The sequence below is a fragment of the Typopeltis vanoorti genome, chromosome 23 (assembly GCF_054136105.1).
Source record: "Typopeltis vanoorti isolate ZY-2024b chromosome 23, IOZ_Tvanoo_1.0, whole genome shotgun sequence".
NCBI lineage: Eukaryota > Metazoa > Arthropoda > Arachnida > Uropygi > Thelyphonidae > Typopeltis > Typopeltis vanoorti.
In genome coordinates, this window is record NC_143571.1 from 50,269,293 (window position 1) to 50,294,586 (window position 25,294).

Sequence of the window (25,294 nt, forward strand, 5' to 3'; positions counted from 1 at the left end):
TTAAGAAATCGAGACTGGACAACAGGAAGGAGACTTGCACATAACCTTTAAGAAATTTGGGGAAACCAACTGGGGCTACTGGCCCATTGAATTTTCATTTGCCTGTTAGCAGTCTCGACATAGGATGTCTTGCAGAATGTAAAACAGATTTTACATCCTGCGAAACAGGTTATTCCATCCAATTCAAAGAACATACATAATTTATAGACATGCACTGGCCTCAGTTTTTATCCTTAGCTAGTTCTGCCATAATTTTAAACAATCATCACTTTCCTCTTTGGAATCTGAACAGGATGGATTGCAATTTGTAAGTTACTAGCCAAATTGTTCTGTATTGGCTGGAACAATTGCATACACCTTTTAGATGATCGGGCTTTTCCACTTGTTAGTAGCCTGCATGTTCTTGATTCTACTGATTTTTCTAATCCTCATTCTCTAAGTGTCGTTTCTCCATAGCTCTCATAATGGTCTTCCTCCTCCTGGATGTGTGTGTGTGTGTGTGTGTGTGTGTGACATTCATAATTTTCAATAGCTATCATTCTTTTCTCATTCTCTGGATGTGTCCATACAATTTCAACTTCCATTTCTGTTAGAATACATGTTCCTTAGATGATCCATACAGGTGGCGCTCACTTCATCTGAAGTAATCCATCTCCAAAAGTTTTACTTGTTTCCTTTGGCTGTTAGTCTAACACTCACATCCATACTTCATTATACTTTGTAGTCACCTAAAATGACTCCATAGAATCTTATTTATGGTTCTAATAGCCTCTCATGCATGTTCTGTTCACAATGCTGTGTCCACTTCACATTGGCTGGATTTATCCATCATGGAGCCCAGATACTTGAAGGCATTCAATGCTTTATAGTTTCCACCTGTAACTCTAGATCTATTGCATTATCACCTCTAACCACTAGAACTTGATTGTTAGCAGATTGACTTTCAGGCTCCCAACAGCTATCTATCTATATATATATATATATATATAACAGTTTTCTCATTTGGTATTCCACATCCTCTTTGTCCTGTGTAAGGATCACCTCATTAGCACAAAGAGAATTTAAGACTGTTCTCCTATGAGTATACCCATTCCATTGCTTGTTCTAATACTTCAAGGCTGCATCTACAGGATGAGCAGAATTAAAGTATCCCTGTTTAGCTTTGTAGAGTGCCACCCAATTTGCAGGAATACACTGTGTCATACGGAAGCGATATCTGAGGGGAAAAAAGTTCCAAAATTCACTATGAGGATTGCTGTATGATGTACTGAAATCTCCGGTACATCAGCGAATGCAGATGTAATTCTGTGTGTGTGTGTGTGTGTGCGCGTGTGTATAAGGAGAAAAAGCGACAAGCATAAATAACACATTTTTATTCACTTTCATTATGCATTCACGGGCTGTACTATTCAATGTGCTGCTCTTCCTGGTATGCCATGAACTGCATCCTTTGCATAGTGCGTTCGATGGCAGAATGCAGCTAGTTGGGACTGATGTTGTGTTATGCTGTCTTTCAGTGCTGGCAAGTTATCAGGATGATCCTGATAAACCTTTCTTGGAAAAATCCCCAGTCAGAAGTCACAAAGAATCAGATCAGGTGAACGAGGCAGCCGTGCAGTGGAAAAGGCATGGCTGATCACTTGGGCTACTGTGAAATCTCGAAAAACCTCCAGTATGAATCGACCGATGCACAGGAACTGCTGCAGCTGTGGCACAATGAAATTATATCATGATGCATCTCAGCAGTAACTGAGTAGGTCACAGGACCTGACTGGCGAATGTGACCAAAAAAAAAAAAAAAGGCCTGCACTTGACAGCAACTTTGGGTGAATGCAAAGGAATTTGTTGGATTTCACGTGGGTTTTGCTTAGCCCATAGCCAGCCGCTGTGGATATTCACAGCTCTGTTCAGATGAAAGTGAGCCTCATCTCCTCACAAAATCATCTACAGCCATGCATTGTTAAAGCAAATGTCAGTCGACTTTCAAAGTCCTGCAGGCACAACTATTGTGTCGGGGTTATCTTGAATGGGTAGAAATGAAGAATCTTTCATGGAATTTTCCAGACAGTTGTGCAAGGCACATCCATATGTCTTGATACAGCACATGCACTGCAGGAACCAATACTGTTATTTATGGCTTGCTCCACAATGGCAGTAGCAACTTCATTGTTGTGAACTGATTGGTTTGCGACTCCTGCAAGATCTAACTCCCAATGATCCTGTTTCTTCAATATGAACTAATCATTTGTTACAGAACACATGGAGACAGTAGACCTTGTCATCATTTGTTCAGGCAATGAAATTTATAGAGCACAGCAGCAGCATTACAGTTTTTTTGGTTAGTAAAGCACATTGTAGCAAGGTTAGTGTCACCACTGTGGATGGTATTAACAGGAATGAAGGGAAAAATCCCATGTCCATATAAATCCTCCTGGCACCTACCGAGTTGCATATACGCAAATTCCATGCATTTGGGGGCCACAATGTTCCCAGTGGTGTATTTTGGAACTTTCTCAGATGTTGCTTCCACATGATGCACAATGTATTCCTGCAAAGTTTTGCAGCATTTGGATCACTGGATGGTGCTTCAGAAGGCCTTAAACAAGGATACTTTAATTTTGATCACCCTGTACTTAGAAACTTTAATAGTGAGTCAAGGTGTAATTAGAAAATAATTTAGGAATAGCAAAGCTACTAATTTTAAAGACCTATCAGAAAACTATGGTTTTACATTTTAGAATAACATTTTAATTTAAGGATGCTTATGTTGGCTGAAAGTCTTAATTGTTAGCAAAGCTACTGTTGTGATAAAAGAGAATAGGAATAAGGATAGAAAATGGTAGGAAGATTGAAATGTGTTGTGCTGTGCTGGTGAGAAAAAGGATTAAACAAGTATAGGAATAAAAAATACTAAAATAGAGAAGTAAATCTTCCTTTAATACCTGCCAAAATTATCTTCTATTTTCTGTCCTTATTTCTATTCTCTCCTTTTGTTACCCTTAGTTCTGCAACAACCAAGATATGCTTTCTTTAGTAATAATGTAGTGTTTGTGCAGGTGCTCTGAAACTGGACATTACTATTTATAACATATATTGTGTATGTACAATGTTTTTTAAAAAAAGCAATAGTTTTGCTCTTTAAGGAGTATGTGAAATGTTCTTATTTTGAGAGTGCAACTTCTTGGCAAAATATCCACTCGACAAAACATCAAACATTAGCATAGGAGTAATCTTCACAAAATTGCAAAAATTGAAGCGGTACAATAACTAGCCAAATGATTCACACTGTACATTATGCTTATATACAGTAATCTGTCATTTATCCAACCACTCTGGAAAGGCAATTCGATGTTCCAATAATTTGAAGGATGAGATAATTGAAATACAATTACAGGGTGTTGTATCAAAAGTCAGTTGTTAACCTGCAAAGGGTCATTATTTTGAAAGTCAGATCAACATAGAGCACTATAAATAAATGCTGTTCTCTATGAATCAGTGTGTTTCTTCAGTGTTTTCTTGGATGACTTGCTTGAAATCAGATTGTATGCAATCTCCATACTGAGTTAGTCATAATACTCATATTTCTTTCATTCCTGTGCTTTCTTTATTCATCTACTCAAATGCTAGCAGTATTCAATGAGATTAAAATTTGGGTTGCTACCAGATCATAGTAGCATTGTGATTATTCTCTGCAGGTATTCTTTTGCCTAGGAAATGGGAGAGGGATAAAATATTAGTATGTGAAAATAGCTTGTACTTTCATTCATTGGTAGCCTCAGTATGGGACAGGGGAGAAATGCTTGTTTGTTATGGCAGAATTATCTTGAAATTATTTTCAAATGCACCAGACTATTACCTTTATAAATAGCAAGAACCATCTTTTCAGAATGTCAGTTTAATCATCAGCTTAAGTGTTCCATGCTAGAAATGCAGTTGACCATCCAGTTTAGTTTAACTTCAAAACTGTGAGGAGCAGGAAATTTAACTGCATCTTTCAGTAAAAGTAGGTCTACATGAAGTACTGAATTCCATCTTAGCTATCTTACTCATTTGGGGGGGGGGGGTCATTGATCTAAATTTCACTTAACATGATCCTCTGCACCTTTTAAACTTGATGAATAATGTATGTTTTATTATGGACACACACAGCTTCTCCCCCCCCCCCCCCACACACCAATTCTTGAAGAAAATTTAAGATTTCAACTCAACTGGGAATATAGTTTTTTTTTTTTTTTTTTTTTTTTTTTTTTTTTTTTTTTTTGCGTGGTTATGCTTCCATGAGAATCGGGCTGGGGGAGAGAGTTCTGTTCTGTAGACACCTCTGACGATCATCCAATTTCGACCAAAATTAGAATGTAGCTGTTACTGCTACATTCCAAGTGGAGTTGAAATCGGAAAAATTCAGTCAGGTCGAACTAAAATGGACCGGACGAATCGTATCTGCAACGGTTTCGACAAAATATGGAATATGTGTTAAAAGTACTTTAAGATTTCTACACAGTAGGACGTATAGAGTAAGGTTGTAACAGTAGTACCAGCAATACTATAACATACTTATTAAAATTAATAATGCCAATAAAGTAGCTTCTGAAATGGAGCCAACTTCCTTTCCTTCTTCCTTGGTCAGTGTTCGGCTTATTTTAGGTTTAGCTTAATATGATGATACCTTTCATAGTATCCATATCGAAACTCAAACTGATGATCATTTTATTATATATTCCCAACATCTGGATTACTTTCTGATAGTAGTAGTATTTTGATTCATGGTAATTTCAGGGCAAGGATTAAAGCCCGTACTTATGAAGCTGTTATTTTATGAATATTAATAGGCGTACTTTAGCGATAAGTTTTAAAAGAGGTATACCGTGAGTAGACATATCGTTACAAAATTAATAACGGAAAAAAATCACGTACAAAGATTATTTAATAGTATAATTTTCGCCTGTGTGTATCCCCTTTATGGGAGATAATACTTTACAAATCAGCTAATGTTTCCTAACTTTTTATTGTATGAATTTTTTTTTTTTTTTAAGAAATTTATTGACCTTTTTAGTTATCTTACACCAGCTACTTATGTGGCGCTTTTTGGAATTGTCGGTTATTGTTTAATTTGAGCTTAATATGTACTGAAGATGCCTGTGACACACAGGCGAAAATTATACTATTAAATAATCTTTGTACGCGAGTTTTTCCCGTTATTAATTTTGTATCGGTACTTTTGCGAGTTGCGTGGCAGAGAATACATTGTCTCATTAAAACGTGTTGTGGCTAATATATACATGCATATCACAGTCAAATGAAAATAATTTGTATAGATGTAAAATGAGCTCGACTTGTGCAGAACGAGATGCTGTCAAGTCGATATACTAATTATACGAAACAAACATCACATTTTTATATTTTTTGGATAAAGACGCTGAGTAATGTGGCTCGCTAATTAAAATAATGAGATTCTCTGTATTTGAATTTCATTGTATGTGGAAACTCCTACGGCAAGCAGTTCGTAGCTCTTGTCAAGGCTACATACTCAGTCCTTTTTCAACTTCGGTAGCCTCGTAAGTTAAACAGACCTCGAATCCCCCCCTCCCGCGAGAATCTTCTATGCGTTATATCTCAAATCCAGCTGTGGAGAGGACAGCGCTAGAAATGAGGTTGTATTGGTGTCATGGTTATTGCTGTAAAACTTTGTCATATACCTGCCGTTTTCGTGAATTATTATTGTCATTTATATTTATACTGCATTAACTTTATGTAGTATATTTATCTCAAGTGGTAAGAATAATTAAAATTTTAACATGCACTTATTTACATTTAAACCGCAATTGGTTTCGTTTTTTATTTTTTTAAATAGTTTCCGCCAATCTGCCTTTCAAGGGCGCAACATTTGCTTCCTGAATGTTTAGAATGGGCAGGTTTGTTTCACAAACTTTAATCCCATTTTCACGTATATAATGCAGATGCCCTCTTTTAATATTAGTTAAACATTATTCTCCTTCTGTCCATTCTTCCCCAACAAGTAGCCTTGGCCCACAAACCTACTTTTAGGACTTTGTGCGTGTATCTCCTCCCATTATTTGTATTGCCAACCTTTGCCATCGTTAAAGCAAGGATGGCTAGCTGTGTAGGGAACTGATGAGCTCCCCCCCCCCCCGTTACGATTCGGTTGATTTAATTCTTCTAGAACACGCGAACTCAATAAATGCAATATTTTAATTAGTTCCTTCTCTCTCTTAAATCTTAACTAAATTATCACTGTTTAGATACGTAATTTTTCTCTGTAGCGAATATGTAGATTGAGTTGCAACTCGGAACGTATGCAACGTTCCTTAAGCTGTGCGTGTGCCCACGGTCAAAAATTGAGTGCACACGCCTAAGTGTGCGCACAAAATTTTTGCTTTCAGAATTTCTGATTTACATCGGCAATTTTTGAACGTATATAAAAACGAATTATATGATATATCACACTTGTCGCATTTTAGTTAGTAATTTTTCTAATGTCACTCCAATATTACTTCTAACCCCATTTCAACTGAATACTCTCATTAGTTACTTTTAGCCTGTGCTGCGTGGACGAACTGACTCTAACGTCAGAAACGTTCAGAAGCATATTTATTTAGTATATACTGTGCTGGCTAGACCAGTGCTTCCCAAGCTTTTGGATGTCAGGGCCCCCTTTGGAAATATTAAAATATTTCACTACCCCACCTCGAAAAAAAATCGTAATATAGACATATATTATTATAATATTTATTGTATTTATATTCAATACAAGATTAAATCATGAGCTATCATATACAAGAGAGATAAACCAAGGGGTCCGACAGGGATGTCCCCTCTCAGCAACTCTTTTTAATATCTACTTAAATGAAATAATAATAAAATGGAGTAAAAATTTACATCAAGGAATTAAACTTTCACCTACAGTTAACTTAAACACTCTCCTCTTTGCAGACGACCAAATAATAATTACAAATTCTGAAGATAACTTACAGAAAGCTATTTTAAATCTAAATGAGATATCCAAAGATTATGGTATGATAATATCGACGGAAAAATCAAAAACTATGGCCTTTAAAGGACAAGATCCAGCAAGAACTAAAATAGTATTAGATAACAAGATCTTAGAACAGGTGAATTCATTTAACTACCTAGGATGTATGATCACTTATGAAAATGAAAAAGATATAAACATAAAAATTGCAAAATATTTAAAAATAACAGGAGTAATTAACTCTATATTTAAACCAAACCTAGTTCAAAAACAAACCAGGCTAAAAGTATACAATACATTAGCCCTACCGGTCTTAATGTATGGAAGCGAAATCTGGACAATAAAACAAAGACAAACAAAGATTAACAACAGCAGAAATGAAGTTTATGAGAAAAACTGCAAAGTATACCCTATTTGATCACAAAAGAAACGAAGATATTATGAAAGAATTAAACCAAGAACCAGTAATTGAAAAAATTAAAAAATATAAACATAGATGGATGGAACACGTTCAAAGAATGAAAACAGAAAGATTACCAAAACAAGCCTTAAAGTACAAGCCATTAGGAAAAAGAAAACCAGGACGTCCTCTTAAACGATTCAACGATGACTTCTAAGGCCAGAACAGGTCATACTAGGCCTAAATCCTTGATACTTATGATGATGATGATATTCAATACAAAACACACGCAGCGAATATTGCAAAAAATAAATGCAAATATTACATTTTTAGCATCTTGCACATATGACATGCCACATTATCTCATAGTTTTATATATATAGATTTATTGTACATTTGCAGTACAAGCACATGAAACGTAAAACGATTAGTAATAAAGAATTAAAAACATAAGTTTAATAACAATTTAATGTGACGGATGTGTTTCATTACTGCTACACCAATATCAGATGAAATATTTGAAACTGTAATTCTTAGATTTCTGCTTTGAAATGAAACTTATATGAATAAGCATATATTATTATTATTTCGGGCAACTCCAAGGAGTCGACAGACTCATTGAGGGAGGCCCTAACATCATGTCAAGAACAACTATTCGACATTCACACAGTATCTATCATACCTCGCCTTGAACTCATTCACGGTCATAGCACCCACAACAGACTCTGGCAGCTTATTCCACTCATTCACCACTCTCCAAGTAAAAAACCTAGCTCTAACACCCTTGCTAACCACATTCTTGCCTAGCTTCCATGTATGGTTCCTAGTCCTCCCACCACCAGTCCTATTCTCAAAAATATCTTCTGGATTAATCCTATAGGAAATCCTTCAGTAATTTCATATCACCCCTTTTCTGCCTATCAACCAATTTTTGCAACCCACAAATCTTCAACCTGTTCTCATAAGGTTCATTCCACAGACCTCCTATCATCTTGGTCACTCGTCTCTGGATCCTCTCCACCTCCTCCCCATCAAGAAGAAACCCTGGTGCCCATATCTGGGCACATTAGTCTAGATGAGGTCTTATCAAGGCTTGATATAGAGGAACAATAACTTGTTTGTCTGCTTGTTAAAGTATTTTTCAGCAGCCAAGTGATTTGATGAGCTGATTTAGCCACTTTTGCAATGTGCTCTCTAAACTTCAACTCCCTATTCACCAACACTCCCAAATTCCTGGCCTCATCAATCTCCTGGAGTACGGTTCCACCAATGTGATATACTGCTGCTAATTTTTTCACTCCAAAATGCATAACCTTACACTTTGCTACATTAAATTGACATCCATTTTCCCTAGCCTAGTCCTCCAAACTATTCAAATCATCCTGCAAAATTTTGACATCCTGTGCACTCACAATTGCTCTACCCAACTTTGCATCATCAGCAAACAAGTGAACACTTCCTCTCAGATCCTTTCCTATATCGTTAATGAACAAATTGAAAAGTAGTGGTCCAAGAACACAACCCTACACCACACCACTAGTCGCAAGCCGTCTTTTGGACTCCACTCCTGAATAAACCACTCTCTGGTATCTCTTCATCAACCACCTTCCTATCCATCTCACCAACCCTATATCCATCCCTGTCAGATCATTAGTAAATATTTACTATGCAGGAAGCAAAATTTGTGAACCTGCACGATGTGTGATTTTTTTCCATTAAAATATAAAAAATAATAAATAATAAAAATTAAATACATTTCTCTTAAGATAAAAAAATCTACTTAGGCTTGAAAGATTTTAAATTTGATTATATTATTTCATGGCCCCCATCCCTCAATAAAACCTACGTCCCGCAAGGGGGCCGCGGCCCACAGTTTGGGAAGCGCTGGTCACTTAATGTGACTTTTGTAGCTGCAAGTTAAAAGGTGTAGAATTTCCTATACTAGAGCTTTACATAATGAATTTCAGCATATTTATATGCTGCATGTATATGCAGTATTTAAATAGCTGAGTGAAGCATTTAGGTTACTCATAGGAATATTTAACATGCAATGTGCAAGATTTTTAACAAAAAAGGTTATAACCAATTTTAGGTGTCATTAAGAGTTTGTGACTTTCATTATTGTGAGATTGGAAACTTGTGCACAAAATGTTTCTCATTTTGCACATGTGCAGGCAAAAATTGAAGTATTGAATGTATATATATATATTTCATTACTATTTTTATTTGATAAGTTAGAGAAGCCAGTCATTACAAGTCATGGAATATATTACTAATTATATGAAGAGCCAAAGACTTCAATTCAGTGATGTGAAATTATTTAAGTTAAGGGATATTACATCCCATATTGTTTCATAGCCAAATAAGAAACTCTGAGTTTCATGCCGAATATAGAAACTATATAGTTCGGCGAGTCAAAGCGTAAGCAAATACCTGGATAGTCCATATGGTAGTGCAACATGGGGCAACTCATAATAAGGGTGGAGCAAACTCCGATCACTGTTCTTGGTATTTACTCATAATGTGAAACCCAGCTCCTAGGAGCTGTATTACTGTTCTACATTATGAGAGAAAGTCATTACCCAGACCGGTTTCAACCTTTATTGAGATCTCATCAGTGAGTAGGTAGACCTAGTTAATACCAAGTTGTAGCGAACAGAACTTACATACCCTACTATAAGAATTGCTAAGAAGATGTCCTAATAAATTACTAATTATATGAAGAGCCAAAGGCTTCAATTCGGTGACACGAAATTATTTAAGTTAAGTTAAGGGATATTACATCCCATATTGTTTCATAGTCGAATAAGAAACTATATAGTTCGGCATTATGAGTAAATACCAAGAACAGTGATCAGAGCTTGCTCCACCCTTATTATGAGTTGCCCCATGCTGCACTACTATATGGACTATTCAGGTATTTGCTTACTTGGACTCTCCGAGCTATATAGTTTCTATATTTGGCATGAAACTCTTTGAGTTTCTTATTCGGCTATGAAACAATATGGGATGTAATACCCCTTAACTTAAATAATTTCATATCGCCGAATTGAAGCCTTTGGCTCTTCATATAATTAGTAATTTATTAGGACACCTTCTTGGCAATTCTTATAATAGGGTATGTAAGTTCTGTTCGCTACAACTTGGTATTAACTAGGTCTACCTACTCAATGATGAGACCTCAATAAAGGTTGAAACCAGTCTGGGTAGGGACCTTCTCTCATAATGTAGAACAGTAATATAACTCCAAGGAGCTGGGTTTCACATTATGAGTAAATACCAAGAACAGTGATCGGAGCTTGCTCCACCCATATTGAGTTGCCCCATGTTGCACTACTATATGAACTATCCAGGTATTTGCTTACGCTTTGACTCGCCGAGCTATATAATTTCTATATTCGGCATGAAACTCTTTGAGTTTCTTATTTGGCTGTGAAACAATATGGAATGTAATATCCCTTAACTTACATAATGGAATATATATAAAAATAAGCAAGAAAAAAAATCAACTGGACAGTAATTTCGTATGTTTTTTTTTTAAGCAATTTTTTCCTCTTGGGACTCCATCCTGATCCTGATTTATGCTTGTGTGTAGACCCACACTTCACTGTGTAGGCATTGCATTTGAAATCGAAATCCTACAGAATAGGTTGGTTAATTTTTATTCCAGGAGTGTCTTATGTCTATAGATGCTTGTGTTCACAGAGTCAGTTTGTTCTGAGGGGTGAAAAACCCTCTGCCTCTGTACTGGCTAACTCACCTTTAGTTGAAAAAGACCAGATAAAATTCCTCATGTTATGGATGGGAATCGAACCCAGGTCTTTCCAACCAAAGGGCTTCCTCTATACCGACTGAGCTACGTAGGTTCTCGGGACTCCATTCTTAATTATTTCTCATCTGTCAGATGATGGGTTGAGTCCCCCATGAACAAATGTTGGCTCTATCCCTGGCCATTTCTGTCATCTCTCTGAAGCTCAATAATATTAGAGATGTCAATATTAGAGTTGAATAGTATTTCTCAGATGAATGTGAATTGTTGAAAAGTGGTTGTCTAGAGTATGTTGCCAAAATCATCAAGTGAATGGAAACATTTTATTCTGAAGAATTTAAAAAAAAATTCTTAATTTGATTTGCAATTGTTATATGTAAATATTACATAAATACATTATGGTGATTTCGGTATAATATTCTGATAATAGAAAACTGATTTTTTTTAAATATAAAAATGCATTAATTTTTTTTCACTACTTCACAATGAAAGCACTTTAGTAATTAACATTACAGATATGTAATATCATTATCACATGAAAAATTCACATCATTTGATGCTGTTGGCACACTCTCCTTCGATGAATCTTTGGACTCCCTGGAGGTGTCACATAATAATAATAATGCAGTTTTAAATAGTTGATTATTTTCAATAATTGCATGTTTGAATTTCTATTCGATTACTTTTGACTCCAAGAATTGAAGCATTTGTAAAAATTATTTTAAAAAAAATTGCATTTTTCAAAACTTCTGTCAGTTTCTTATTGAAACTCCTTAATACCTTCAAATAACTTATGCTGTATTATTATTATTATTATTATTACACGAGAACTTCGATGGGATCTAAAAGCTCGTTACAGAAAGTCCATGCTATTATTAACACATCTCTCTCCCCTTGAACCCATTCACTCCTGATAGAATACTCACAGCCACCCTCAGGAAACCAATGTTACTGATTCACCACTCTACAAGCAAAAATTTTAGTCTCACACATCATTGTTAACCATAATACTCTTTTACAACTTCTAGGGTTGACCTATTGTTCTCTCCTCTCCTATAACTGGAAAATTCATTCTGCTACTCAACAAAACCACTGTAATAACTTGAATTTGTGATCTAAACTTTGTAACTTGTAAATTTTTGTGTTGGGGTTCTCTACAGAGTAGTCAGCTCTGAATTCTCTTCACCTCCAATATGCCCAAGAAACCCAGGTGATAAATCTGTGCACAGTACTTTGGCCATATCAAAGCCTTATAAGGAGAGAAATAATAATTTCCTTATCTCTTTTTTGTAAATGGGTTTGACATCTAAGTGTTTTTTTTCCACATATTCAGTATGCTCTCTGAACTTCGCTTCCTGTTCAGCATCACTCCAAATTAATCTTAATTTCTTGCAGTCCAATTCTGTCAGTGTAATAACATTCTGTAATATCCCCCCCCTCCTCCCCCAAAAAAGTATATTCTCTTACACTTTGCCACGTTAAACTGATAACTGTTATCCTCTTCTTACCATCTGTATTTAAATCTTGCAGGATTTTTACTACGCACACACCAGTAGATATCATGTTGAAGGCTTAATGGATTTTTTACAACACTCAAAAAGAATTAAAATAGAATTTAATACTTCCTATATTTCGTCCTAGTCACTAGGACATCTACGGGGATTACAAAAACAATTAATGTAACATATACACAAATAACAAACAATACTAAGCCCAACCACGTGGGTGACACTAAAGTCCTATCTAGGTAGAGCGCCCTCTAAGGGCAGTAGTAGGTGGCCTGGAATGTAAGGTGGGAACTCTGGTGATGAGTGTTTCCCAAATCTTCGGAAGCTTAATGCAACCGTATTTATTGAGATTTGGTTGGTTTTTGAGAGCTGCTGCTTCTAAGAAAAGTCTCTCTTTCTTGAATTTGCTGTGGTGGAGCATGGTGGTTTTCTTCCATGATACCCTGTGGGTGGTGTCCAAAACATGGTCAGCCAAGCCTAAATGGCCATAGTTGTGTTTGAAGATGTACGACTTGTGTTCTTCTAGACGGATGGATGCTGATCTGCCTGTCTGTCCAAAGTATGCCAGCTTACAGAAACAGGGTACTTTGTAAACTCCAGGCAGAGAGAGAGGAGGGAGGTGATCTTTCGTAGAACGGATAAGGGTAGCAAGTTTGCGGTGGGGCTTATATGCTGTGTGTAGGTTGTACTTTTTTAGTATCTTGGCTATTTTTTCAGATGTGCCACGGATGTAGGGTATGGTGATGGCATTTTTAAAATCTTGTTGACGAGAAGGACGGGGAATGGGGGAGGAGTTGATTATTTTTTTGATACTGTGATCGCTGTAGCCATTGGAGAGGAAAGTGCTGTGTATGTGGTTAAGCTCAGTAGTGAGGGCGGTTCCACTGGAGCAAAGATTGTGGGCTCTCTTGGTAAGGGTTTTAATAATGCCATATTGTTGAGAGGGGTGGTGGGAGAGTTTGTGAATGTATCTGCCTGTGTGTGTGGGTTTTCTGTATACGGTGAAGGTAAGTGTATCATTAGGCAGGTGTGTGACTAAGGTGTCTAGGAAGGGTAAACAATTGTTCTTTTCCTTTTCCATAGTGAACTGGATTCTTGGATGTAGACTATTGAGATGACTGAGGAAGGAGTCTAACGTGTCTGGGCCATGAGGCCAAATAGAGAACACATCATCTACATATCTTAGCCAGATAGAAGGTTTGAGTGGGGCTGAGTCTATGGCTCATTTTTCAAAATCTTCCATATAGAAATTGGCAAGGGGGGGGTGAGAGGGGGGAACCCATGGCAGTTCCCTCTATCTGCTTGTAGATTTTGTTATTCCAAGAGAAATACCCAGAGTTAATGGCAAAGGAAAAGAGATCTAAGATGTCAGAGGGAAAAACGTTTTCTAAGAGAGATACGGTGTCAATTAAGGGAATATTGGTAAACAAAGAGGAGATATCAAAGCTTACCAATATGTCTGTCTTATTCAAGGTTAAATTTTCTGTGAGGGCTTTAAAGTGGGTCGAGTTTTTTATATAGGAAGGGGACCTTCCAGTGAGGGGGATCAGAGAGTTGGCCAGCTGTTTAGATAGTCTGTAGCAAGGTGCATTGGTGGCATCTACTATAGGCCTGAGTGGGGAATTGGGTTTGGGGATTTTTGGTAAACCGTAGATTCGGGGGGGGGGACGGGAGCAGAAAGGTTTAAGTTTTTTCGTGACGTCAGGGGGCCAGGAAGATACTTTTTTAAGTAAGATTTTTAGTTTCTTAGCTTGTGTTTTTGTGGGGTCGTGTTCTAGCGGGATGTAGGTAGCGCGATCGCGGAGTATTAAATTCTGTTTTAATTCTTTTTGAGTGTTGTAAAAAAATCCATTAAGCCTCCAACATGATGTCCTCACAGCACTTAAGCCTCTACACCTGTACACCAGTAGATACATTCACAAACTATCACATTACCCCCCCCCCCCTCAATGGTATGGAATTATTAAAACTTTATATAACAAGGCTAAATTAATTACTTCTAAAGTAACTTACCACCTTAAATTAAAGACTTCAAGAAATTATATTCTTGGTTTAATCCTTTATCCAAGTGTAAGCAAAAAGAGTTGCACCTAAAGTATTTTCAGGACTGGGAAACTCGTATATAGAAGCTAATGACTTCATCCCTTGCTTTGGTATCCCATAATACAAAGCATTTCAGGACTGGGCAACTCTTGCCCAGATTAATTAAAGATGTATGAAGCAAAAATTATGCAAAAAATCTGTCTGAAAACCAAGATGTATGGATTGCTGCATTTAGCACTGCCTTAGAATATAAAAATTTAAGTTGGTCATATTAGCTTAAAAAAAGCAAAACTGAAAATGTTGATAGGGAACTAATAATAAATTCACAATTGTGTTGGGCTATTATAGAACACCTATAGAAATTGAAAAGGGATGGTTTTAAATATATACCGTCTTTGAAAGAAAAGATTCACTTAGTAATTCTCATGAGTCTTATTAATTCAGAATTGTTGTTCAGTCCCTTTGTAGAGTCTCCATGGGGTACATATTTATGGAAGGTCTATAAATTAAAGATGCTAAGAAATTATATTCTTGGTTTCATCCTTTATCCAAGTGTAGGCAAACAAAGTTTGCATGTGAAGTAACTTCACGACCTGGGCTACTTGTGTATAGAGGCTAATGACCTCGCGTTAATAGAAGGTCTCATTCTACTAACAAATCTTTTGGTATGATTGATATGTTGAAATAAACTTGTTTATGCTCCTAAGTAGTCACAACACATTCTTACAATATATTCTATTTATTTGTCACTCTTCATTTAAAATATCTACTCCTCACTCCCTTTGCACTTTACACAGCTTCTAGGAATGGCTTCTGGTTATTCTCTTCTTGACCTTCATTCTGTGTATAATCATCTTGGTATTAAGCTTGTAAAATTCTGCCAGCTTTGAATGTCTACATATTTTTTTACTCACCCTTCAAAAGTTATAAAGCATATAGTACATTGGTACTGCAGATGAGCCAAGGTTTTTGCTTTGAAGATCAATCAGGGAACTTTTTGAAGTTACTTTAAGGCTCCAGTAACTAAAGACAGTGATTTCACTTGGTAGTGAAAATCATCTTCACAAAGATATTCACAAACATCTGTCTGCATGATAGGTTCAAACCTGTAGCCTGTTATTTAGAATGGGCTGCTGTTCACTTGGTCATCCTGACCAGCTCATCCTTTCCTCAACCTGTTCCCATTTTGAGATTGCTTTAGTTATTTCTCTAGATTCTTTCCAGAAAATCTCATGACAGTGGAAACCATCCAAATTTGCATACAGTAGTCACTGTGTTTTAGAAAAATAGTTTCTTGTATATTTAATTTAGTCCATGTGTTGTCTGCTCATTACCTTATAATGCATTGGTACAATCACTTATTTCCACCAGATCATGTGTTCCTTATTATAGTTGCAGTATACTGTGTAACCTTTGCCTGCAAATGCAATATGTTCTCTGAACCTGTCTTCTGCCCCTCCCCCCATCCTGAATCTTTCACTTCTGAAAGCACAGTTCTGTCAGTACAATACAATGATTCCTACACAGTCCAAAATGCAAGATATTTCACTTATGTCAGGTATGAAATAATAAATCTGGCATGACTTGGTGATAAATTCCTTATCTGGGATTTTAACAATAAATTTCCATGTGCTTTGTTTGTTGCTTAGTAAATTTTAGTTGGTTATCTTCCTTTCATAGATTTACACATTTACAAGGCAGATCATAAATGAAAATATGTACTGTATTTTATGATTTGAGAGTTGCAATATGTATGTGAATGCACACTCAAGTGAGGAAAGTATATTACAATTAGCTAAATTACCCAAATGAAAATTTCATTTATTTGGATAATTAAGCCAATGTGTAATTTTTTCTTTTTAATTTTTCTTATCTTTCTGATCCAAATTTCTGGTTCTGTACAGGTTAAAGTAATCAAGTTTTCATACATGTGGACAATTAACAACTTCAGTTTCTGCAGAGAAGAAATGGGAGAAGTCCTGAAGAGCTCAACCTTTTCTGCTGGTGCAAATGACAAACTAAAATGGTATGAATTGTCAATGTATATCTTAACAATACAGTTCACATATGAAGAATTAGTATTTCTGTTTTCTCAGTTCAGACATTTCTGTAGAAATTTTTTTTTATAAAATGTGCTCAAGGTTGATTGCCTAATTCTTATTTATTCTCTATGTCCAACACTTTTAGGAGAATAAGTAAGGCCTATGCTGTTAACCCTAGAGTGAGGGAGGGAGGGGGGGATCTTCCAAGGACCATGTGTTCTATTGAAGTATTCATGTAGCCAATTCTTATGTTATGCTTATTTATTTCTTTCAATTTTTTGTTAATACAATGTTTTGGAAAAATAACATTTAAAATATATTTTCTATTCTATATTGAATACTTAATTCTGGCACAAAAAATGTTTTTATAATCTTTCTGAAATAGTGCAATCTACATCAGGTAAGACTATTTTCCTGTAGTAGACTGCAAAAGTACACTATTAAAGGCATATTTTAAAATCTTATTATGCAGTTTATAACTTCATTCCATATATTTAAACAGTTACATTTAATATATAATTTACTTTATTATTCTGCATGTGACATAGATTGTGGAGTCTTGATATTTTTCTGTTTCTATAAATCAATTTGTAAGGAGTGGCAGAAATTACACTGATGGTGTGAAAGGACTAAGCATACTTATCTGAATGGGCATTAAGTTCTGATAGACAAAGTATTTGTCTAGAATCAGTGTATCTTTTCTGAATCAAACATAAAAACTAAAACATCAGGATCTTACTTGACTCAACAGAAAAGGAAATATTCCATGCTTTAGCTGAAGTGAAAAGAGAACCTTTTCTTAACCCTTTCATTACAAAGAAGTAAAAGCATTATATATACTTATTTTTTTATTTTAATCTTAAATTTATACAGTTAAGAAATATGTTTCCAGAGTTTTTTTAGTAAAAAATATTTTTGCATGTGGTTCCACATCAAAACCACTGGGAAACCAACTTCAAAAAGGTGGTTACTCACTGAAACCACTAGTAAAAAAAGGGTTAATGATTATATTTTAGGGCTTGCATATTGCTCTGGACTTTGCAGAAGTCGCTTATTGTTCTGTGAAACCTTGGAAATTGTTGTGAATTAAAAATGTGCATCTTGGTAGTAATTTCCCAGGAAAATGTGTAATAACGATTATATTCTAGATCAGATTGCTCTGATATTAATGTCATATTTTTGTATTAATGTCTTATTGGCATTTCTGATAGTTGGAAAAATATAACCATATTTTAACACGTTCGCTGCCACGCTACTTTGGCATGGTCTGTTCCCCTACGCCGAGCAGTTTTACTTCAAGGTCAGTACGATAATCTCGTTACCGGAGGTAAACGTCCTACGAGTATACTCGTAGTTGGCTTGTACAGAGCATATATGGTCTATGAGAATACACAGTTTTGAAGCTAGCCCCACAAGCCAAGCATTTTCACTTCTTCAAGGTCACTACAATAATCTCGTTCCCGGCGGTAAGCGTCCTACGAGTATACTCGTAGCTGGCTTGTGAAGCAGGTTTACCCACTACGAGTATACTCGTAGTTGGCAGCGAACGTGTTAAATATGGTTATTGAAGCATGCTGATTCATTAATATTTGTACACATATTGTTAAAAAAAAATCAATGTACATGAAAACAGTTCTTTTTATTTCAATGAAAATGATCAGCATTTGCAACTTGCTTGAAAGGCTCCTCCAGAGAATCCAAGGACTTGAGTCCAGCACACAATACCTAAATACGTCACACAAATTTCCTGGAAAATTTTGGGTAGCTGCTAAGTAACATGAAGATAATTGATAAGAATGCTCTGAAAAACTTTTTAATTAAAAAAAATCTTGACTTATAATTTGTATTGTAATTTATCTTTAGTTTAGAATGAGATATTTAGTAAAATTTTAGTGTTCTATGATAACTGCTTGCTGGTATACTGCCAATTTGTAGCTTACTATATATGGAGAATTTAATATGAAAGAGTTTAGTGCAATGTATATGAAATATTCATTTTGAAAGGCAAAAGATTTGTCGAAGAGAAGTAAGGCTGGTGAGCAAATATGAGGACGTGTTTTGAGAGCAAGTGCCAGTTGCATGGGGCAGATAACATGTTGACAAAATGCAGTTGATGAAAGTACTGAGGTTGAATGTCACAAAAGAAATAGTGCACTTATGTGGAGTCTTTCATAATGTAAAGCATGAGCTCGAACAATTACTGAAACATCAGGTAGAGCTGAGGTGCGAGGTAAAAAAAAAATGACAAAGTGAGAGAAGGAGAGTAAAGGAATTTTAGTGATTCTATGATCAAGGCATACTTAAGGAGAGCATCACTAAATCTTGTTTCCCTGGTGCAAAAATTAATGCTATCTGTGAGGCTGTCAAGGTACAAAGATGTGAAGTAAAAGAGTTAATTGTTTTGGTGAGCACCAATGACTTAAGAGGTGAAAGGTATGGTATGATAGAAAATATGGAAGATGGTTAAGAGTTGTCTGAAGGAAGAAGTATCAGACTGTATACCTATGTTTAGATGGATAAATAAGGATTTAGTTGGATATGTATTATTATTAAGTAAGAGCTAAAAAAAAGAATGTGGAGATTATGTGAGGAGAAAGATTAACTTCAAGCTCACAAGTTGTACATGGAAGAATAAACGGTATGGTGAGGAAAGCAAAATCATATTAGGAAAGTACATTAGCTAAGCAAGCCAAAAGAAATCCTAAATGGTTTTTTTCAAGTAAAAGGAATGACTATAGAAGGATAACCTTCAGAAGTGCTGATAGTAGGAAAGTGATAGAAGCAGATGAAATAGTTATGGAGTGATCACATTGCAGTAGTCTTATCATCTAGGTGAAGATACTGCTATCATCTGCAATAGATGAATTGATGTAAGAAGTGCCTTAGGAAATAGAAATGTAAGATTGATAATATTAATTTCTTGACAGATAACAGATTACTTTGGAGAAAATTGTTGATAGGAAGTTAGTGATGGTGTAGCTTTTTCATATTGTACTATTATATCTTGTATATCTCTGAGGGTACATGTGAGGAATTTGAAGTTTCATACAGGGGCATGTGAGATACAGTATAACATTTGTATTAAACAATTGTGACCCCTGATAAACATGTTTAGTTATTTCATTGTGCTGTTTTCATTCTAATAAATCTAAAAATGAACTTAAATTAACACTTCAGCCTAAACATTAATTTGCTGCTTTCATAAGAAAATATAAGATGCAAAGCTAAACAACATGGTAAGTGGAAACTCCATTTATCCAATGAACTTACCTAGCCTTCCTTAAAGAATGTAAGGTATGGGAATTATACATTCCAAAATCAGATTTCACTCTTCTGAAGTCTTTCAGATCTACAGATGCTCTACTCTACCACTGCAGTACTTCGAGAACAGGTTATTGCTACTTGTAGTAACCAAGCTTCTAAATCAGTTATTAGCTCTCAACACAAAGGTCTCTTGGCACTTTTGGAGGCAGACTATGGCTGGTTCTCAGCCATATTCTGCCTCTTCAAATTGTCATGAGCCTTTCATCATAAAGACTCAAAAAAATAGCTGTCATTTCCTTAGCGTCGACCACAACTTTGCAGTAGTGCCTCATCATCATGTTCTGACACAAGACCTCATGTTGCATATTAAATAGCATCTGCCACTTGCTTCCAAATATTGTTGATGCGAAGCTCAACGTGGCTAATATCCTTATTGTAAGTTTGTTGCCTAAAAGACATCTCTTCAACAGCCATCTCTGCACTATAAGGGCAGTGCTGCTGTGGTCCTCACTACTAGTAAATAATACAATTAAAATAAATATTACTCAGACACCATACTGTTTTGAAGCTTCTAGATTATAACTCTACTAACCCCCCCCCCAAATACTAAAGACTGAAATTTTGGCTCTTTATTTTATTAAAGATTAGATTGCTTTAAATATCACTTCTTGAACTACTTAATAAAGCTTAAACCTAATAACACTGTCCCATAGTAGATGCTATAGGTTCTTGAATTTAGCCAAATCTTTAGTATATTAAAAACTCTACTCACTTCAAATCTTTAATCCAAAATTTAGTTTTAAGTAGGACTGATATCATTAGTTTTGGCATCACCTCTATTCACCAATATCACTCATTGTTAAACATTAGTTAATGTTTTGTCTTTAATATTACTGATCTCCTCAGTTTTATTATCCATACTCGTTACTTTACTTGGAAAGACATAATCAGAGGATATAGTCATGGGCTCCTTCTTTCCTCTTTCTGTATATAGTATTTCAAAAAAACATATTCTTAATACTGCTGATCTCAAACCTATCTGGCAATATAATTGTTATCCATTTGGCCACATGGTTTGGACATATTAGTCTTTCCTCATCCACCTCACCAGCCAGTATCCAGTTCATTCAGCTGGATGCTCCTTTATTTGCAATGGCTTTCAGTGGCTACAATGCCAAAAAGATTTACAAAATTTTCCTCCCCTACCATCTTGCCCTCTCAACACAGATTATAGTAATGCTGTTACTATTCCCTGTGTCTTACACACCTCAAAAAATACCCAGTATTTTAAAGAAATATAATCCTGCACTTCTTTCAAACCTCATTATGAAGCTTTCTGCCCTTATCTGCTATCCTTTCTGTTCTAGGAGTCCCTTGTTCTTGCAACATCATATGGCCAGACTGAGAAGGCCTGCTAACATGTGCCTTGAAAAACACAAATATATCCACTATTTCAACTATGGTCAATTAGGTCTAGCGACAATGCTTTGAACATCTTTCACAGAATCAAACACACACACACAAACTGCTTCACTGTAGCATGGTGAAAGAGATGGGTAAATTTGCATGATTATGTGAAGACCTTGAGAAAATTGAAAAGAATTAATTATTTTCTTGCTGAGAAATACCATTGTCTTTGCAGCATGATAATGCAAGGTTATACATAAATGCATTTGTTTCAGTGGCTAGTGAAGAGATCAGATTTGAAGTTGTGAAACATCCTTCTTATGGATTTGGACTTGGCTCCATCAGTCTGCTGGTTATTTCTTGAATTGAAGATGCAACTTTAAGGATATACAGTATTGAAAGGGACATGATGTTGAAAAACAGTTTCACGTCTATTTTCATACTTTTATTTCACTGATCTCTTTGGTAGAGAACTATCATAATTGGGGCATTACTTTTGGAATGCCCCTTGTAATAGGTATAGATGCCTTACAAAGGACATAAAAGTAGAATAAGTTTCCACTTAATGAAGTTTCTTGTCTGGTATCAATGTTTTTAGCAATAGTGTTACCATCTTAGATATTTACAGTTGGGAGGAAGTTGTCTGTGCTTAGAGAGATTGCAGTTATAACATTATACCACATTGCTAGCAGTGAACTTGTAATCTCCAGACTGTCATAATTGTGAATTTTGACATGTCTACCATTTTACTAGCCTTTGTTGTTGTGAAAATAATGGTAAATTAACCATACTGGTAAAATAATGTTAAGAGGTGGTGAGATGATGATGATGCTGAAAAGGTAATGTTGCTCTGAGAGATAAATGGCCACTGGCAAGCACTACAGATTTCCAGTTTGTGCACCTGCACAAACTAGAAATTTGTAAAATCTAGAGCAGTGTTTCTGAAAGTTTGTCCTCATGTATCCCTGTTTGAAGATTTTAGTAACACAGGCATACCCCTCCTCAGGCAAAGGCTATATTTGTTATTTTTAGCTATAGATGGGGAAGGGGCACATGTTAATAAGACAGTTTTGTGTTTTTGTTTTGAGGTTTACAAGTACAGAAAACTCAATAGATGCATATGCATGGATAGCGAAATAATCTGAGGACCATTACAATTTAAGTTTATTTCTGAAATTTGGCAATGAGTTCTGACTGCATAGTTCTAACTGTTTGAATTTAAGCTTTAATGCAAACAGTTCTAACCATGCAGTTGGAACATGGTGTCATCAACCAGATGCACCCCTAACGGGCTCGGTCAATACATGTCAAGAGACATGTATTGACCGAGCCCGACAATACATATTCCCAGAAGACCTTCCACCCCCCCCTGCCTTCAGTGGTATGCATACATTTACAGAAACACCGATTGGGGGCAATGTGTGATATGGATTATCTAGTTATGAGACACTACTACCATGTTTTACGGTATCTGTAAAATAGCCAGTTCTCCAGTTTTTATTCTGCTCTGGGGAATGGCCAACCTTGTTCATAGCATTTGTGGCTTTCATTTGCATTAGCCTGCAGATAACTCTACTTAAAACCATATAATTTAGATTCAGACAGTAGCAAATACTTTCTCTCCTAGATAAAGCCTAATATACCTTAATCTCTTTACTTGCTAATTATTTTAAATTTCTTTTAACTTTTTAGCATTGATCATTTTAAAAGCCTCTGTTTTGTTAGGTGTTTACGAGTAAATCCAAAAGGACTCGATGAAGAAAGCAAAGACTATCTTTCACTTTATCTTCTGCTAGTCTCCTGCAACAAAAGTGAAGTTAGAGCCAAGTTCAAATTCTCTATTTTGAATGCCAAAAGAGAAGAAACCAAAGCAATGGGTGAGTTACTAATCAGGTAATTAAGAAACTTGCACTGTTTCAGACAAAAAAAAAATAAGTGTTAGGATTTAGGATCAGATGCTGGCAGTTGTCTACATGCTCCCTCCAGTGCCTTGAAAATCATTGAGAGCTGTGAGCTCAGCTGTGTTATATCGATGTTGCTATATTTAATTTGTTGTTTACTTAAATCTATCCTTTCTTACTTAAAACCTTATTCAATCAAAATCCTACCGGCTGCTCTATTGTTAAATATTTATCTTTTGTGATTTATTCTCTTACTTTTATCTTATTCTTATATCTAGGATTGTTTCCTCTTCGGATACTGGCAAATTTATATTTTGCTGCGCCAGCCAGTATCCTATAGCAGAAAAGATCCTTGCTCAGGGAGACAATACTAGAGTCTGAAGATTACTTATACAATATCTTATAAACTGCCGTATAGATTTAGATTATTGCAGTCGTGACCTAAATCTATTATTATATTCACTCTCTAAATCCTTCCCGCCAAAATAGGTTCTATTTTGATAAGTGGTAAGTTGGAATCATAATCAGGCACGACTCAAGTTCAGGTAAATATGACATGTTTATTGGAATATCTAAAAGACAATACAAAATTCATACACTCGATTATGCTCAATACTAAATAAAACTCGAATTAAGAGGTTAACACTTTCTAAATTAATTAAATCTTATAAAGCATGCTAAACACAGTAACTGCATACTGGGATAGATAGCAAATGATATAAAGTTAAGCTAAATACCTTTCAGTAGTATTATTCGCAAGAGAAAACTAACAGCCATTCTAATGTTACTGAGATATTAAATTCTACTATTCTTATCGCATTAAATTAATCCTATCACATGCAAAATTTACAAAAAGATCTCTTCCAAACAATTCTTACTCTCAAAGGAGGTTAACTTTCTAAATAGAGACTGTCCACAGAGTTCTTTAGAATACAGTTCTTAATTTCACATTCGTAAACAATCTTCTCTCTTCTAATGAACTTTCAGACAAAATAGGAGTAATTGCACCTTACTGAGCTTTTTCCACGTCGTTCTGCACCACGTGTATGTCTGGATACTTCTCATCTATTTGGCTGTCCATATGCCAATGTAGAGGTTACGCTATCTTCATACCTTCTGCCGAAAAACAGACTCAAATCTTTGTGTTTCAGGAACAACTCGATGGGACTTTTCAGCGACGGCTTGATTCTGCTAGGACTGGAATTTTTACATTCAGCTTTGCATAGAATCCTACTTCATTTTAAGAACACTCGCAGTCGACATCTTATCACAGACTACACCTCCCCTTACGCGAAACTTCCCGCTAACTTCCGAACCACCAAAACAGGAAAATGTTATGACCAGAGAGAGTCTTCCGATACGGGCTCAACTCCTTATATTCTTCTATAGAGCACCCTCTTTTCTCAGTCCCCTTTTTGCACACGGCCCTTATCTTTTCACCCCCTTTGGGTTCATCCTTCGCTTTTACGACGCTGTTATACTTGGATTCACAGAATACATGGCAATGTAATTTTCCGAGTAAGCTATAGCCGCTAGCATTACGCTGTACACGTGTAGCTTTATGCCTTCCAGGAATTATTACTTAGCAACTTTTTAGATGATTCACACTAAGTTTTACATAGCTTAAGTGAGGCTTAAATTTAAATCAGATTATCTCTCTTTTTAGACATACTTAAAAATGAAATCTTAATATAATCACATCAGCTTAAATATAAGGCACTTGAAATAAAGAATACAAATTTAACATAAAGTGAAGTTTCACTTTTTAATTACAGCTGATGTGCAGGTATTTCTCTTTGTCAGCAAGTTTTATATGTTAGATTCCAAATGAATGATTTCTTTCCAAGATTCCTTCATTTAGGATCTAACAGCTGTTGATGATGACTAAGTGGTGGAGAATGGCTGTCTACCAATTTGCAAAAGTAAGATAGAGCTAACAAGAGCTCTACCAACTCTTTGGAAAATATAA

General features: G+C 35.7%; 1 protein-coding gene across 9 annotated transcripts in view; it reads left to right on the forward strand.

The window, feature by feature from the left end:
• The window catches only part of rdx (BTB/POZ and MATH domain-containing protein rdx), a 288,756-nt gene that overhangs the window by 209,587 nt on the left and 53,875 nt on the right, over positions 1-25,294 (forward strand). For all 9 annotated transcript variants that reach the window (XM_090412684.1, XM_090412689.1, XM_090412686.1 and 6 more), the window contains 2 exons: positions 16,616-16,737; positions 23,150-23,301. In XM_090412684.1, coding sequence (XP_090268810.1) covers positions 16,616-16,737; positions 23,150-23,301 — 274 coding nt within the window. The remainder of the gene's footprint in view (positions 1-16,615; positions 16,738-23,149; positions 23,302-25,294) is intronic.